This window comes from Aptenodytes patagonicus, chromosome 3 (genome assembly GCF_965638725.1).
Source record: "Aptenodytes patagonicus chromosome 3, bAptPat1.pri.cur, whole genome shotgun sequence".
Classification (NCBI taxonomy): Eukaryota; Metazoa; Chordata; class Aves; order Sphenisciformes; family Spheniscidae; genus Aptenodytes; species Aptenodytes patagonicus.
This window is the reverse complement of record NC_134951.1, coordinates 907,923-924,141: the sequence shown is the minus strand read 5'-3', so window position 1 is coordinate 924,141 and position 16,219 is coordinate 907,923. Positions and strand designations below refer to the sequence as shown.

At 43.9% G+C, this 16,219-nt stretch overlaps 1 protein-coding gene across 2 annotated transcripts in view; it reads left to right on the top strand.

Moving 5' to 3' along the window:
• ASXL2 (ASXL transcriptional regulator 2) overlaps window positions 1-16,219 on the top strand; it is a 122,386-nt gene that overhangs the window by 54,746 nt on the left and 51,421 nt on the right. For both annotated transcript variants that reach the window (XM_076332469.1, XM_076332470.1), the window contains exon 4: window positions 4,561-4,723. In XM_076332469.1, coding sequence (XP_076188584.1) covers window positions 4,561-4,723 — 163 coding nt within the window. The remainder of the gene's footprint in view (window positions 1-4,560; window positions 4,724-16,219) is intronic.

The following is a 16,219-nucleotide window of genomic DNA, read 5'->3' as shown; positions in this document are numbered from 1 at the left end:
AGACTTGATGATAAAGATATGTAAAACAGATTCGAGAATCATAACCGAGGTGTATGTCAGTTCTGCGAAATAATGTTCAAAGGATTAAGTGTTTCTGGAGGTGTTGCTTAATGCTGGTGGCCAGGAGATGCTCCAGAGGAAAATTCCTAATGGCAGCTAGCAGTTGAACTAAAATTCACATTAATTTTTATTGATGCGATTTTATTTTTCCTCTCTTTTTTTCCTCTTTGTTTCCAAGTACCTAATCATCTCCTTTCCCTAAACCTTGTCTAATTATTATAGTAGTCAGAAGTGATTTGCAATGCACCGAGCACTCTGGTCTCCGTGATGAGCCTGTTCACAGTGGTGAACAGGTACTCCCCCAAAGCAGAGCGCACAAGGCATGGTTTGCAGTTCTCAAGAAACACGACTGCTTTCTCGACTAAGCTGCAAAGGTTTGTTTAAGGACTGGTGCGGTCGGGTCCTGAGCTGATGGACAGGCTTCTCTTTTGCTAGGTGCAGTGTATTTTTGGCAGCAGCAAGCAGGGTGGATGTGGGGGGCGTACAACTTTGGGCACACTCGTGCTTGACAGCAATGATACGAACAGCAAACTGAATCCCAAAATGACCGCTTCAGCGGTCTAGAGATAATAGCCAAGCTCTGCAAGGGGAGGGGGAAGCAAAGAATAACACTTAATCTCTTTAAAAACGGTTAGATGCTCCGGACTTGCTCTACCCCTGAAGGGACGTGTAACACCCCAAATCAGCCAGTGGTGCTCTGCTCGGGCAACTTTAAATCTTGAGGCGAGCTGCATTTGCCCTAGTGAGGATGTGTTTGTTGGTCGCTTCTCGTACAGCCTGAACAGTCTGCTTGGTCCCCTGGGGAAAATTAACTCCAAGTACTCCCAAATACTACAGAATAAAACAAATTACCGTGACCTTTAAATAGTTGTAGCAAAAGTGCTGAATTTCTGGTAGCTTCTGGTATTTGAGTTTCTTGTAATGTGGTATTTTTCATGGTTTGCGAAGGCTGCTTGTGTGGGGTGAGCTTTGGGGATGTGATTCCGCCCCCACCCCCCCCACCCCCCCCCCTTGGATCCTCCCCCACCCTCTTCCCCTCAACTTTCCTTTATAAGCTTTGCATCATCCCTCAGCTCCCCCCGCCCCCCCCCAATATCCCAAATCCTCATTTTCCTCTTGTTTCCCCATCGTATTACTTACAAAGTTCCTGTTGGCCCTCTTCAGAGCTCTCTGGAGGGTCCTGGTGGCCCATCAGTTAGTGACTGGAGCCTCTTGGTCTTTGGCGTTGTCTCTGGTACCTGCTGCTTATCCAGTTTGTGTCTCTGTTTATTTTTATTTATTGCTTCCCCCTGTACTTTGCATTGAAAAGACCCATGACTGGATAACGTTAATGAAGCTGATGCTCTCACCTTCCATGGACGCTTGTAGGATTTAGACTGAAAATTGATATGCTGGCGCTGAGAAACTGGAGTCATTTTGGCAGGAGGTTGAGAGAGAAAAGATCAAAGACGTAAAAAGTAAAATAGAAAAATCTAAACAAGACCGATGTGCGAGGCACGCACACATTGTGTATATTTGTCTCAGACTTTTTTCGCTTCTGGATGCCCTTGTTTCTCTCTTGGATTCCTCTGCATCACTGCCATCGAGGTGGGAATGCTGGGGGTGTCTTTGCCCGAGGAGGGACGCTGAGCGGCTGCAGATGCTCCCTTGTCCCCCTCCTTCAGCCACGCTTGCTCTCGGTGCAGCACGTGAGCTCCCAGTCCCATGGCACGGCAGCAACCACGCGGCCCCTGCTTGCACTGAGGTTTGCCTTTATCCCAGCAACCACCAGCCGTGTCGAGTTGTTGCAAGGCGCGTTGTTTGGAAGTCTGGTACGTCGGTTCATTGACCTTCACGTAGACCTCTCAGTGTTTTTATGCTTGATGATTTTTGGTTGTGTTTCTGCCTGCCTTCTTCAGGTTTGTTGGTCCCAAATTCATTGCTAATGTTGAATACAAAATAGCGTCTGTCCCTGTTCGGATGATCGTGTTGTAGTTCTGCTCTTACGCATTTACCTTTGATTTTTTCCACGCTATGTGGGGCATTTACTGTTCGCCAGCAGCCTGAAAGATTCCAGTCTGGAGGAATATTTTTAACGTGCTATTTGGAGAAGTCTGACTAGTTCAACTTTTAGCACAGATACTAGAACCAGTGCACGCCATCTTACCAGATGCATTTATAGGACTGATAGCTAAGAGACCAAATTTTATTTGATTAAAAGGAATAAGTTCACTTACTGAAAGAAGAACAAGTATAGTCTGGAGAAGACGGTTCTGCAGTTGAGAGTTCACTTCTGCTTCGAAAGCAGAACTTGCAATAGGGTGAGCTGCAGGTGCATGCAGGAGTTGATGGTAATGGAAATCTTATACTGACATCTTGCATGGAAATTTCGAGAGAACGCAGGATCCACAGTGCAGGCGGTGGACACCGCATCAGAAGATACTGATGAAAATCTTTCACTGGTAGGAAGAGGCCCAGCTGGAAGGAAAGCCGTTGACATTGTATGGGCTTTGTTGGCTAACGTGGCTGCTGTCTGCGGAAGCGAGGGGAGGTTAGAATTGCAGGATGGTGGTGGTGGGAAGGGACCTCTGGAGATTGTCTAGTCCAACCCACCGTTTAATGCAGGATCAACTAGAGCAGGCAGCTCAGGACCGCGGCCAGTCATGATCTAGTCTTGAACTCCTACAAGGATGGAGACTCCCCAGCTTCTCTGGGAACCTGTTCCAGTGCTTCCTCATTCTTTCAGTAAAGAAGTTTTTACTTGCGTGGAAGTGGAATTTATGTGTTTCAGTTTGTGCCTGTTGCCTGTCTCCCTTTCTCTGGGCACCACTGAGAAGAGTCTGGCTCCCTCATCTTTACCCCCTCCCACCAGAAATGCCAAGTCAGGAAAAGCCAAGAAGTCCAGGCTTTCCAGCTGCTCGTGTGTTCCTACTTACCTGGCAGGAGGTGAAGGCACCCCACGCCGAGGCTTCATCTTCTCTCAGCAGAAGACTTAGAAAGAGACATCTTGAAAAAACTGAAATAGATAAATGTGTGATTACTGCATCTCAGGTGACTAAATTATCTTTCCAAAGGTTAAGCTATAAAGGAGGTTTAATGAAGGGAGTGCCAGCATTAGGGATATGCAAGCTTAATCATTGTCAACTTTGGTGACGCTTGATACAGATAGAAAGATTTTTTTCCCCTGCTTTTGGTGATATTTTCTCTTCCGCTGTGGTTTACAAGTAACTTTTAATGTGCAGTTAAAAACTTTATTTCTGAAGTGGAGGATGAAAATACAATTGAATATCTGAAGCTATTAGTTCACCTTGCTGATGGAAGAAATCTGGAATTAATTGAATTGATAACACTTGTGTCGTCTTAAGTACTTTTTGGCCTTACATGTGGAAATTAGTCATAGCTCTAATTTCAGAGAAAGGATAAGAAATCAATTGTCTCCAGTTAAAGGGAGACGTGTTTTGATTTACTCTTTCCAGTGGGTATTAACAGAAGGATTTTTTGCCATCTGATGCACACAGCCCTATTTGTTTGTCCAGCTGTTGCGACCATTGTCCTGTTTGCCTTGTACAGTAAACATTTACAGGTTTCAGTTACATTACTAATGAGGACTTAAGGACAACAGCGTAATTTCAGGTGTGTCGTATGACTCGGCCGAGGTGATGGGCCAGGAGCGGGGATGGGGATGGCCAGTGTCAGGTGGGGATGAGCTGGTGCCTCCGGCCGCTGTCCTGCCCTTCTTGGCTCAGCGCCTCTGCGAGGTGTCCAGAGCAGTTTTGGGTGGTTGGACAGTGGTGACATTAACGACCACAACTAAAGATCTCATCAGCGGAAAACGGTTTGTTGTCACTAACTAGCATTAATCTGCAATGTAGGTTAAAATCTGAATCCGGCGGGATAATCACTAGAGGGCAGTCTGGGTTTAGGTGTGGACAGGGTGAAAACCGCTGCTGGTTCTCTGCTGGCTGTTACCAGCCTAAAACCACGTAGATGAATGGATGTGAACCCACCACTGCAGCCTTTGGCAGCGCAGATGTTTCACCACACAGAAACACCTGCCAGGTCCATTTTTGCAAGGACCTGTGCCGGCAGGCCAGGGGCTGCTGTGGACCTGGTTGGAAAAAGAACGTTACCTGGGACCGTGGGACACTGAGCCGTCAAACTGTTTTTCTTCTGTCATGAAGTTCAAAAATTGACTGGGTTTCTCGTAAAGTGGGGAGCGTATTGGAGTTAGTGATTAGGGATGGAGAAGAAGTTAAGGAAGAGCATACCTGCGAAGTGATGATGAGGGCGGTGTAAAAGACGTGCCAGCTGGGCACTGTGTTAAGTATTTTATATGGACTCGCAGAAGGCAGTGTGCGTGTTTGAGGCCAGTGGCTAAGCAGTTCTGACATTGCTCTGAAGCATAAAAAAAATCCACAATCAGTGCTTGGTAAATGAAGAAAACCGCTACTTTTAAGAATTTTGTTAATTGGGAGAGTTTATTGCGGGGTGTGTGACTGTATCTGTTTCTTCCATTTGCAGAAGGATGTTCCAGACGGGTTGAAGGAGCTCTCTGATGGCTCAGAGGAGAGCAGTGATGCCCAGTCCGACTCTCAGAGCTCTGAGAACAGCAGCAGCAGCAGCAGCAGCAGCAGCGACAGGTGCAGTAACAAAGATGGGAAGAAAAGCAGATGGAAAAGGAAAGGTAATTTTCCTTTTCAGGAGTGATGGTTTTAACGTGGTCTGTGTGTGTGAAGGACTTGGAGGTTTTTACTCATCGCATCTGTTGCCTTATAAAGACAGGCTGTTACGGGAGCCTAAAATCTGCCTTTACTATTTGTGCTCATGGATTGAACTGGTGACGCCAGTGCTGATTTACTGTTGCAGGAACCGAAGGGGAGAAGGTACCTGTAATTAAGTGTCTGTATTTAAGGCCTTGACACAAGTCACAGACCAGCACACTGTGCTTCACGCCCAGGAACAGTGAATCTATTTCTTCCAGGTTTTCTCTGCCATCCCCCAGCTTTCCCAAGAAGATTGCACCTTTTATTTCTGGCCTCTTTTGATGCTTTTGGATACAACACTGACTAGGAATGAGCACAGAATCTCTGAGGTTAAAGCCTGTTATGTGACCTGACGGGTCCCTTAGGGCTTGGGCTTCAGCCACTGCGCTCTTTTCTTCTGTCCTGTTTTGGACTCCTCTCCCTCATATACCAGGCAATATTTAGTTATTGAATACTGTTGAACATTAAATCATTTTACAACCTTAGCTAATACAGTAAAGTTCTGGTTTTTGCTCCACTGCTGTGTCTGGGTGGTTGCTGAAGTTGGATGGTTCAGCGATGTTTCGAGGATATCTAGATTCTGGATTTTCTACGGAAGTAGTGCAAGAGCACCAGGCGGAGGAAATGGTGGATTTCACTCTGTTTTGAATCCTGATGTCTTTGCCACTCTGAGGAGGCAATGTATCTTGTCAGATACTGCCATATCATGCTGTCTTCAGGAAAAGTGGAAATCAGCACCTCTCAGCCAATTATATTGTACAATGCATTGTAATATTTACATCCTGTATTAGCAATAAACTGAAGTTCCCATCTTGCCCGCCTCTAGTTTCAGCACCCATTCATTTGACCAATGTTGTCCGAATTCTTTCCTCCTTCAAAATTCTGCTCAGATATCCGCTTGTCTGCTTAGATGCTACAAGCTGAATTAGTTAAAAAAAAAAAGCTGTAATAAAATGTGAGGATGCGACATACATTGTTCTCTGAGTTGGGGAGAGTCTATTCACTATAGTGTTGTTATTCTCTCTGTTAAAAATAAGTATGCTTCATAACTCACAGCTTTGTGAAGAAGCGTGAAGTCTTGCCTTTAGGCAGAGGTAGCAGGCTGAATGAAGCGCTCTGGATATTCCCGGAGAGCTGTTGGTGCAGCTGCTGATGCTGTAACTTCACCCTTCAATCCGATCCTTTCCTTTTTCCTTTTCTCCTCAGTCATGCACAGAATTTCTTGGCTGAAATGAAACATTATTCAAAACTTCTTTCCAATGCAATAGGACACCTGAGTGGAAGCCTGTGAGAGGTTTTCTAAAGTGGTTAAAGACTTGCAATAACCGGTGGGGTCTGCTGAAACCCTTCCATCGGTGGGAAGGTTTACGGTGGGGAGTCATTGAGTGAGAACGTGCTCTTACTGTACGGTGCGTGAGGCTCAGGTGGACCAGACCCTGCCTGGAGCTTTCCCTGGAGTCACAATGCAAATCACAAAAGTAGAAGTATTATGTAGAATTTTAAGCATTTAAAGCACTGTGAAAGAGCAAATTGTTAAAAACACTTAGAAGTAAAACCTGACTCCAAATTCATCCTTTGAAAGGAAAGCTATAGAAAGTCTGGCCAAAATATTTTCATTTCTAACAAATCCTCTCAAAATACTTGGTCAGTAAGGGGGGGGGTTCGGCTATTTTGCCTACACCTCCAATGTTACGAGATTATGTAAAAACCTGCAAGGGCACTTATAAAACATGTATCTCTTAGTGAGATCTTTATGTAGACATACATGTATGCATTTTATATAAAAGTTTTATATGCTACGTTACCGAATGGCTGAAAAGGCAGGAGGGTGTGTGGTTTAGGAACCCAAGTGAGAAGGAAGGGAAATCTTACCCTGAAACGGCTGGCAAAAGGTACCCAAAACTCAGATGCAGATAATGTGAAGATACTGGTTTCAATATAAATACAAAAAAGGAATTTTGCTCCTCTTTGTTGTCTGGTACTGATGATTTTTCTTAGGAGTGGCATTTTGACCTTTAGCATAAAGGTCATATTTTCATAGGTTTTAATGCACTGAAAGTCATGAACTTCCAGTGATTAGTAAATTAGAAATGCTCAGTGAAGTAGAAAAGTAATTCTGGTCAGTAGTGTTACTGAGTGTTTTCATTCCGTTCAAATGCCCTCCCTCGAGGATTGTGTTCCTTTGTGTGAGCAACTTGTAATTATTAATGAACGTACCACTTAGTGTCACACGAAGGCATTGCCAGGTTGTGCAGGGAAATGGCTTTCTCCTTAAGGTTCCCTTTAATAAACTTGTGAAAAACAACGTGCTTGTTTGCTGAAGCAGGGATGGCATTTCTAGACAATGAATTTTTGGAGCTGCAGATGTATGGAGCTGCTTCTGGACTAAGAGGCGTTCAGTGGAGCCTTCAGCCCACCTGGATTTCACCCGTACTGGCAGGGTATGACAGGAGTGACAACTGAAGCACGTCCTTTCTGTGTTTACAACTCGGATTAAATCCCACAAGCTGGCTGGCAGCATACTGCATCTACAGGCAAATCTTTCCCAGTCTGTGCGTGCCACCGACGGCTGCCTGGGAAGCGCGTCCCGTACGTCAGCACTGCGGGGTCTGTGGTGAACGCAAGCAGAGCTGCTCCGCCTCGCCGGGCATTTTTATTGCCTCCGTGCTTACAGTTACACAAGAGCGAGTAGCTGTGGTGGATCTTTGAGACAGCCAGATGCCAGGGTACATAACAGTACCTTCTCGCGTTACCCTCCCAGGCACTAAACTCTCCTGTCCCCTATAGCTTTCACCTTTGCTGCTGGTGGCAGAGGTGAGCTGGTAGTGAGTTATGAGATGGGTTTTTAGCAGCCTGGTTGTACACAAGCAGAGGATAGGACTGCTCATCTCGCTACCTGCTGGAGTGCCACGTTTCAGCTGTCAGGGCAAGGCATAAAGAGAAATAAATCACCCTTGGGACACACAGAGCCGTAGGCTCTATTCGCTCTGAAATACTGAAACGTCATGGACAGGTGGGAAGGGAGTTTTCCCAAAGCAAAATGTACCTTTATTCTGGGGAATGGGTCAAAAGCAGGGGTACGCGGTACATCAGAGCACGTCGTCGGATGGTTCTTGTATGGTGAAAGTCAGAATATATCATTAACAAATAAACCAAGCGGTTGTGCTCAGTGCTGCGGAGTTGTTGCCAGCGGGCAGAAGGACATTACCCTCACTTTGTTGGAGGTCGTCCGCTGCAGTACAGCTCGGCATCCACCTTAATCTGTCTTGGTTCACAATAGGATCAAGGAACAGGTGGTTAAAATATACTACTCCATGTCGCGCTGGGAAGGTAAAGCAATGTTTCTGGATGTATTTAGGTCTCAGACGTCGGTTGCCAAAGATGACAAACATGAATTTCATGCTTTAGAACGTAAATCAACCATGAGCTGCTTTGCACTGACCATTCCCTAGTAAAATTAAAATTTTTCTTAATGTACTAATGTACTGTAACTGCGTGTCCTGCTCCACGCTGCCTTCTCCAGACAAGACGCCGTGTTCGCAGCCTTTGGAAGGTGCAGGATGAGAGGCGTATAATGACTTACTCCTCCTTGACATAGCTTAAGTGATGCGCTCAGCATTTCCGTTACTTGTCTTATGAGTAACGAGCTAGGGTGACCAAGAGGGAAGGAACACAGGATTTATTTGAATGCTGATTATTAGAGCTTAGATGAAACCTCTTTTCTTTGCAGTCAACTTTCTTCGCTTTTCCATATTAAAAGAAAGTGCTTTCTTTTAAATACTAAGTGGTAGAGGCCATCCTGAACAAGAAAAATATGATGGACAGTAAGACATGTTAGTATGTATTGTACTGTATACCATGTTGCTTTTCTTTTCAGCATTATGTTGATTTTTCTTTTTTATTTTCTTGGGGGCTACCAAGACTATCTAGAAGATGACAATAAAATAAATATTCTGGTTGGCAGGTAGCAGAGCAGGATGCGCCTCACATCTTAGAGCAAACCTGACTTCATTACTAGCCATGACACTTCTCTTATTTAAGCTGTGTGAATGGCTTTTAAAAGCCGCAGTCTTGACTGTGTTGAATATAGGGATGCTTTTCTAAAGAAAACAATTTATGGAGAGTTGTTCCAGAGCAATACAGCCTTTGGTGGACCTGCCAGCAGTGCTCAGCACTCGGGTGCAGCAGCTCCCACGGCACTTGGAAACAAGGCGATGTAGCAGGAGAACTGGTGCAAGGCTTTGGGACGACAGAGCCAGGACTCTCAGACGATCTTGGTTATCCTTATTTCATTTTCTGAATCTTTTTCAGTTATAGTGTGTCTTTTTTGAGATCGGTGGGTGGAAATGCCCATACGCTTCAAAAGACGCATGTTCTGTGAACACACAGAATGATGTCTGTCCTCTCTCTTACTTTATCTTCTATCAACTCTTGACAATTTTTTGCTTATTCCTTTCCATCATAAGTCTTTGCTTTTTTTGGCTGTTGATGAGCACTGAGTTGATGTTTTCATCTGTGGTAACTCTTCCTGAGCAGCAATAGCTAATTCAGAGTTGTTCTTCGCTTTGGTCATTATGTTGCCTTTTATCTTCACTGAGCTGTATCTGCTGTTTTAGTGCCCCTTCACGTGGTATCGTGAGGTCCTTTTGCGGTTCTTTGCAATCAGGTTTAATCTTTCGTTATGCAGAATAACTTCTTACGCCTGCAAACTGTCTCATCGCGGATCGCCTATGTTGGATGGTGTGGGTGGTAGCACGCTTCCTTGGACACCCCACCGGTACCCACCGCCGCGGGGAAGCCTAGCTGGTTCTACCTCCTGTTAAATTTAATAGGTTATTAATCTGCGGGATTTAAAGATCTGCAAGACCTAAAGTAGTCTCCTTTACTCTGTTCCTAAACCAGACAAGTTTATTTCTAACTCTTGAGTCATATTTGATACGTGATAACCACTTTCTCTAGGAATCTGTTATGGTTTATTTAAATGATGTCTTTGCCACTGGCACGCGTTTTACCCTTTCAGATGCTCCTTTTAATTTCTTTTTAACTTGTTTCTGTGTTTTAGTGTGGTTCTCCTTTTTATGAAGTTGAGTATTGCTGTGACACCTCATGAAGTTTTTTAGAAATTTCCTTGTAGATAGAAATGTTTTCTTTATTTAAAAAAGCAAAAAACCTCCAAAACTACTTAGTTGAGCTAGAAATCAGAAGCTTCGTGCAAGAATAAAATTTTCTGGCCTATATTACACCAAAGAACATTCAAAGGCATAAATAAGTTACCCGGTGCTTTGCTCTTTAAAAGGTTTTGATGGGGCGGGTTGGATTTTTTTAAGCAATTTGGGTAAGACTGAAGTTATAAGTACATTGTACTGTTACATTATGAGAGGAGGTGAGCAACCTTTTGCTTTTATGCAGTGTTGCAGGGCAATGATGATACACTGTCCTGAAATCTGTGCTCCTGGATTCTGGCGTGACCTTCAGATGTGTGAGAATACTGAGATTTTGCTTTGTGACGGGGAGGATAGAAATACGGACATACATTTCTTTGCATAGATCCTAGCTAAATCAGCTGCTCTCATCTAAAATACAGCCTCTTGTTTCTCTTAACCTGTGGATGGCTGTTTTTGCACTACACACATGCAGAGCTTGGATTTTGGCTTGGGATATTAGCTGAATTTCACCAAGAAAAGGTCCAATCCTGCCAGTTCAGGCACCCCTCCTCCTGTTGTGGGTGGGAGCCCAGCTGGACTGGGGTGAGCCTGCTCCGGCGGGCAGGAGGGTCCATGCGGGGGAGCAGAGGTGCGGGCAGGAGTGCCCAGTACATCCAGCATGGCTGGCAGTGCTCCCCAAAGCCACGGAGGTTAGTTTGGTTCGAGAAATGTGTGCTGTTGGAACTTTCTTTCCTGATAAGCTCCCTCTTACGGCAAAAGAAGAAAATGGGCTTGTGCAGTGCGGCCGTGCGTTATCCCTCTGCACGGGGGCAGATTCACCCACACCGGCAAATTTGCCCTGTTCAGTGCCTGTTGATGCTGCTGTGTCAGTGATTCACTGTAGGAAGGGAGCGACCGCACCGGGGGCTTTCCCCAAGGGCTTTTTTCTGTGCTAGCCATTTCTTGAGTTTCTGTTTTGCAGCACGTATTTCCTTTCTCTGTTATTCTCCCTTTCCTCTTTCTCGTCTTGCTCCATCAGCTGTGGCAGTGAGGCTGGAGAGCAGCGGTGCTGCGCTGCTTTGACTGTCCCTGGGTGCCACCTCTGCCACCCCACTCGCTGGGAGGCTCTCAAGTGCTTTAGAGATTCCCCGGGGACTCCTGCAGTGCTTCTCACCGATGAGCATATCATTTTGGTATCCAAGCAGATAGCAGTTTGTTGGGTTTTTTTTCCAAGCTAGATAGTTTAGACTTGCTGCCACTCGCGTGTCCGTTAAGCTCCAGTACTTTGAAGCATGTCTGACGAGCACCTTTCCAAAAGCAAAAATGCTCCAGAAGAAGCAGTAGGAATGTCTTCTCAATCTCTTTTTTGTGTTTTTTTTCTTTTTTTTCCCTGCAACATAGGTTTTCTTCAGAGATATAAAATGAAAGCACAAAAGCTGAAAGAATTAGGCATGTTTGGTGCACTTGAATAAATAAATACCTTCAGATGTCTCATGTTCATTTTGAATAAACGGTATCCTGACTGTTTGGTATGAGACTCTTGTTAGATGTTACAGGTCTGTGTCAGTCCATGTGTTCCATGAGGGATTTTAGAAATACATAATGAAGGACATAAACAAAAGAGACTTCTTTGCAAAAAATGTCTTTAAAAAAAGCAAAGATACACTAACCTTCCAAAAAAACCTACAAATTTTTGGTGCCATTTTCCCTTCCAGGGTATGACTACGGAAGGGGAGGTGCGGGCAGAGCCAAGGCTCCTGTGTTAATGGCAGAGTTGGAGGCTTTCATAGCAGAGCTTGGCGCCAGGAGGCTGCTGTAGGGAAATACTCAGTTCCTGAAGGATGCTTAATGGCAACAGATTTAAATTAATACCTGGATTGATTCCTCCTTTTTCAGGAAGCTTGTTTGATATTTGGTGCAGCTGTGGCGTGCAGTGGAGGAGCTATGAAGACACTTGAAGTGCGGGAGGCACCTGCCTTGTTAGGGATTCTCAGTAAAAGCCATCCCTGATCAGGCAGCAAATGGGAACCTGCTTATTTGTTCTGGGAAATTTAAACGTGGCTGAACGTGAGGCTGATCGTATCATCTTCTGTCGTTAGCTACAGAAACCCACATACTTCCACCAAGCTGGTCAAATAGCGTGTCCGGAGTTGGGTGCACCTATGATATTATCATTTTTTAGGTTTGGAAACAAAGCTTGGCTCTTGATTTTGGTCTGATTTTGAACTGTAGTTTTTAAAACTAATTTCATCCAAACTTAAATGAGTAGCTGGAGGGGCTACAAAGATCACTACATTCCTGCTTTTCACAAAGCTCGGTGGCTGGGAAGGGAGAAGAGGCACCATAGCTGCTCCAACGGTGCCAAAGGCTGTAGCTTGAACTCGTGCTTTAGTAGACGTGTGAGAATACACGAGGGCGATACAGCTGTCCCAGCTGCAAGAGAAACTTCTGAAGCTTGCCTGTTTGCAGACATTCAAATCAGTCGATGCCAGGACATAAATGTACAGCAAATTGGACTTTGCTAGTTCTAGGTCTCATTACTTAATTTTGCTGTGATAGCTCTCAAGTCTTCCATCACTAAATAAGATGCTTTGTTTATCTTCCCAGCTCTGTTTCTTGGCTGTAAAGTAACTTTGCACCAAAATTAAATGATCCAAAATTGTTTAATGAGATAAAATAAGGTACTATGATGGTAAATGGTTAAAAAAATCTTTGCATGAAACATTTTTAAATTCTAATATTGGTAAGGCATCTTTCTTAGGTTGCACGTTATAACTTATTTTAGAGACAGTAATTTTCACTAAGTGGAACCCACACTTCTACCAGTTTAAGCTTCTCAAAGTGCAGACCAGCTGTACTCAGAGAGCTGACAGTCTCAGAGACATACATATGAGAGTTGTGCCATGAAGTCCACGGGGAAGACAATTTTCTTTCATTTTTAGTATTTCATTTACTTTATGCATCTGAAAAGGTTCTTTTGGTTTCCACCAGCAAAACCTGAAGTTTTCTAATCTTGCTATGTATAAAAACTAACTTGCATTTAATATCCAAGAAGTTGCTGTGAAAAGCATAATGAAAGTAGAAAGTGCAAATGGCTTCAGCTCACTCCCAGCCGCGGTTCATCTCCGAGTTCTGCAGTCGGTAACGTTTGAAAGTGGAAGTGGATGAACCTGCACCTTGCAGGACCTCCTGGCAATGGCAGTTCTGACTTCGGGGGATAAGAAGATGTGGTGTTGATGCTGCCAGCTCTCCTCCTTGGTGCCTCCATGCCTTTTACTGCTGTTTTCTTCCACAAGAGTAGAAGAGTTTCTACTTCAAAACGAGTTTTATTTTTAGTTGGTACGTTTGCTCTTTTTTAAAATAACCAGAAAGGCATTAAATTCCAATTTAAAAGATTTCTTCAGAGTTGAGCTGTGTAGCATCAGCTCTGGAATGCAGCACTCCTACACGGCCGCTTCCTGGACTGTCTGTGCGTACATGAAATACACAAAAGCCTCCTTCCTCATTTTAAAAAAAAAAAAAAAAAATCTACTCACTCAAATTCAAGAATAGCCCAAATTTCAGCCAGGATTGTCTTGTGGCATTGCTTGGCGGCTGGCTGCGTTTTCACCTGTGTGATGTTTGAGATAGGGTTGTCAGCATCCACTGAGCCCTTTGTAATCCGACCGATCCCGAGAGTCTTGGTAGGAAGCAGCGCTAGTGCAGGGTACAGCTTCTTTTTTTTTTTTCTTCTTTTTTCTTTTTTTTTCTTTTTTAAGGATTGGGGAGGATAGTTTTTATTGTGAGAATACGGAATTCTAATAAAAATCAATGAGGTGAATGCAAACTGGGGTAGACGGTGAACAGATGAGCTATGCTCATATTACTTTGCTTAGAGGCTTTGACTTGAGCTCTTTGAGACTGCAGTTTAGCTTAACGTGACATTATTTTTGCTCATATACATATAAAACAGGAAGCGCATTCAGATAACATCAACAGCTACTTCCTTATATGTACAAAAATAAAGTGCTCTGACAGCAGCAAAACTGACACTTTGATTTTAGAAAGGATAGAAACCTTTGTGCATTTGTAGACCCACATGGGCATTACACGGGACCAATCAGGAGCACAGGGGAAAAAGTTTAAAAACAAGCCCCATGCATTACTGCCTGTACATCTGTGCGTGAGCAGGAGGCGGGAGGAAGCCAGGAGCAGAATTGACTGCGGAGCTTAAGAAGCAGCAGCGATGTTCATGGAGCAGCTTTATGCAATTCCCCTTGAAGGTAAGATGCGGTTGTTTCAGCGGGCAGCTGCAGCAGATTTTTGCTTTTGGGAATGAAGCGGGTGCTTTTCTGGCTGGGGTCTCTCTGTGCCGATCAGAGGTGAGACAGATACCTTTTCTTTGGCCTTGAAGCAGCTACTCGGCTGTCGTCTTTGGAGTTTGATGATAAAAACAAAGCTTTTTTTGGATACAGTACTTGTAAAAGGACACTGCCAAGACTCCTTGGGTTCTGTGTTGTTTTAAATCATCCTGAAACTTAAAGTGTGAATGTCTCAGTTCCGGGTGCTTTTATCACCATTTCACTGTAGTATGTTTTGTAGGACAACTTGCAAGTGGTTTGTTGTAATGCACTCCATGAACGTGAAATACAGCTGCTCAGTATCGTTGTCTGTGTGCGCACCTCATTTGTACACCGAGGGTTGTTTCTGAGCTCAAGGTTACTAATATAGTCTGTCCTTATGGTGTCTGGAAATAAAACATCTATAACTTAGTCGTGTTTCTGTAATCAGCTGCAAAGCTTCAGTTGACTGGAGTGGAACCACGATCAGTGCCTACACCTGGCTTTGCAAGCTGGTACAAATAAATAAAAGGCATTTGGTTCCAGTATAGAGCTGCCCACACTTTCATGGCTTCTGACAATGAAAATGGCTGTCAAAATTGGATTTTCCTATAATGTCTGCGGTGTCCCTGGTGTACCCTTTCTAACCAGAGTCATCCTGAAAAAGAAGGATCTTGTTTAGCTTCTATAACTGACACCTTTTGTGAGAGCCATTGCAGTAACAGGTCTCTCCTCTAGCAAAACCCAACCAAAGTTTGCTGTATTAAAAAGGAAAAAAAAAAGGGGAAAAAAATCAGATGGTAAAGTGAACTTTAAGGGAAAAGGGGGAAACAAACTGGGCAAGATTATGGATAATCCTTCTCCATTAGCCAACGATCAGCTTGTCTTGCATTTTTATACCACACACGCATACCGGTGGGTCCCTCGTGGCTCCCAGGCAGTCAGAATTTTGTTCGACCAGATTAGTTTCAAAGTGAAAAGTAACTGTATTTGGCAAATGTCATTTACTGAAAATAGATTAGAAGATTTTAGTAAGGTTAAAATAGGATATCACTATAAAGTCTTCTTAAATAGGACAGTGAAGGAAAATATCTGGAGTAATTGAACTTCTACGCGTTCACTGCCAATGGCCCATACTTAGGAAAACAGGAATAAGAAATAAAACACTGTTCTATACCTGAACATTTTGTGCATTATCTTTTAGTATAGAGGAAAACCTCGGGAGCCCGGATGCACAGAAGTACCAGTTCACAGTTGGAGGGCATTACCTGCTTTTACTATAAGAGCTTTGCTGTGACGGCGGCTCTAGGCTTCCTTAATTAACACCCGTGGCCTGATCACGGCACTGCCTTCAGAAAGCGCTTTGCTGCCGCACGCCCATAATAGCTGCCAGAAAATATTTTAAAAAAGAGTTCTGTTTGGGTTATGTCATTTTGTTTCTTCCTGCTAAAGATTTGGTAGAAATATCAGCTTTTCTAAATACAGCCAATTCCTGCTTGTGCTCGTGACTCATGAGGAAGCTGTTTCCCTGAGTATCACATTATGCAATTTACCAAGGAATCTGCAGACACGAAGCCAAAAATGTTGCTTTTTCCTTTATTTAAGTTCATGTGTCTTCTATTTATGCTAGTATATCATAGTATCCAGATTTTGAGTGAGCTGTAGTTTTTCATAATGGGCTATACAGCCTCCGAGGGCTTATTCTCTAGCAGTCAAGAAGTTGTATTTCCGTTAGACTTCACAGCAAGCACCATATTTTTTTAAGTTGCGTGAGCAACAGTCATTAGGCTGTGGTCACAGGCACTTCCACGTGGCTCTGCGTTTGGTAGGCATTTTAGACGTGTAGAAAAATGGGTTATAAACTTAAAATCTACAGTAGAAGATTTTTTGCGTGAATTCCCATGCATGAATTTTCCTCAGCAACTGAAAACCCTAGGGCTTACTGAAGAATGAC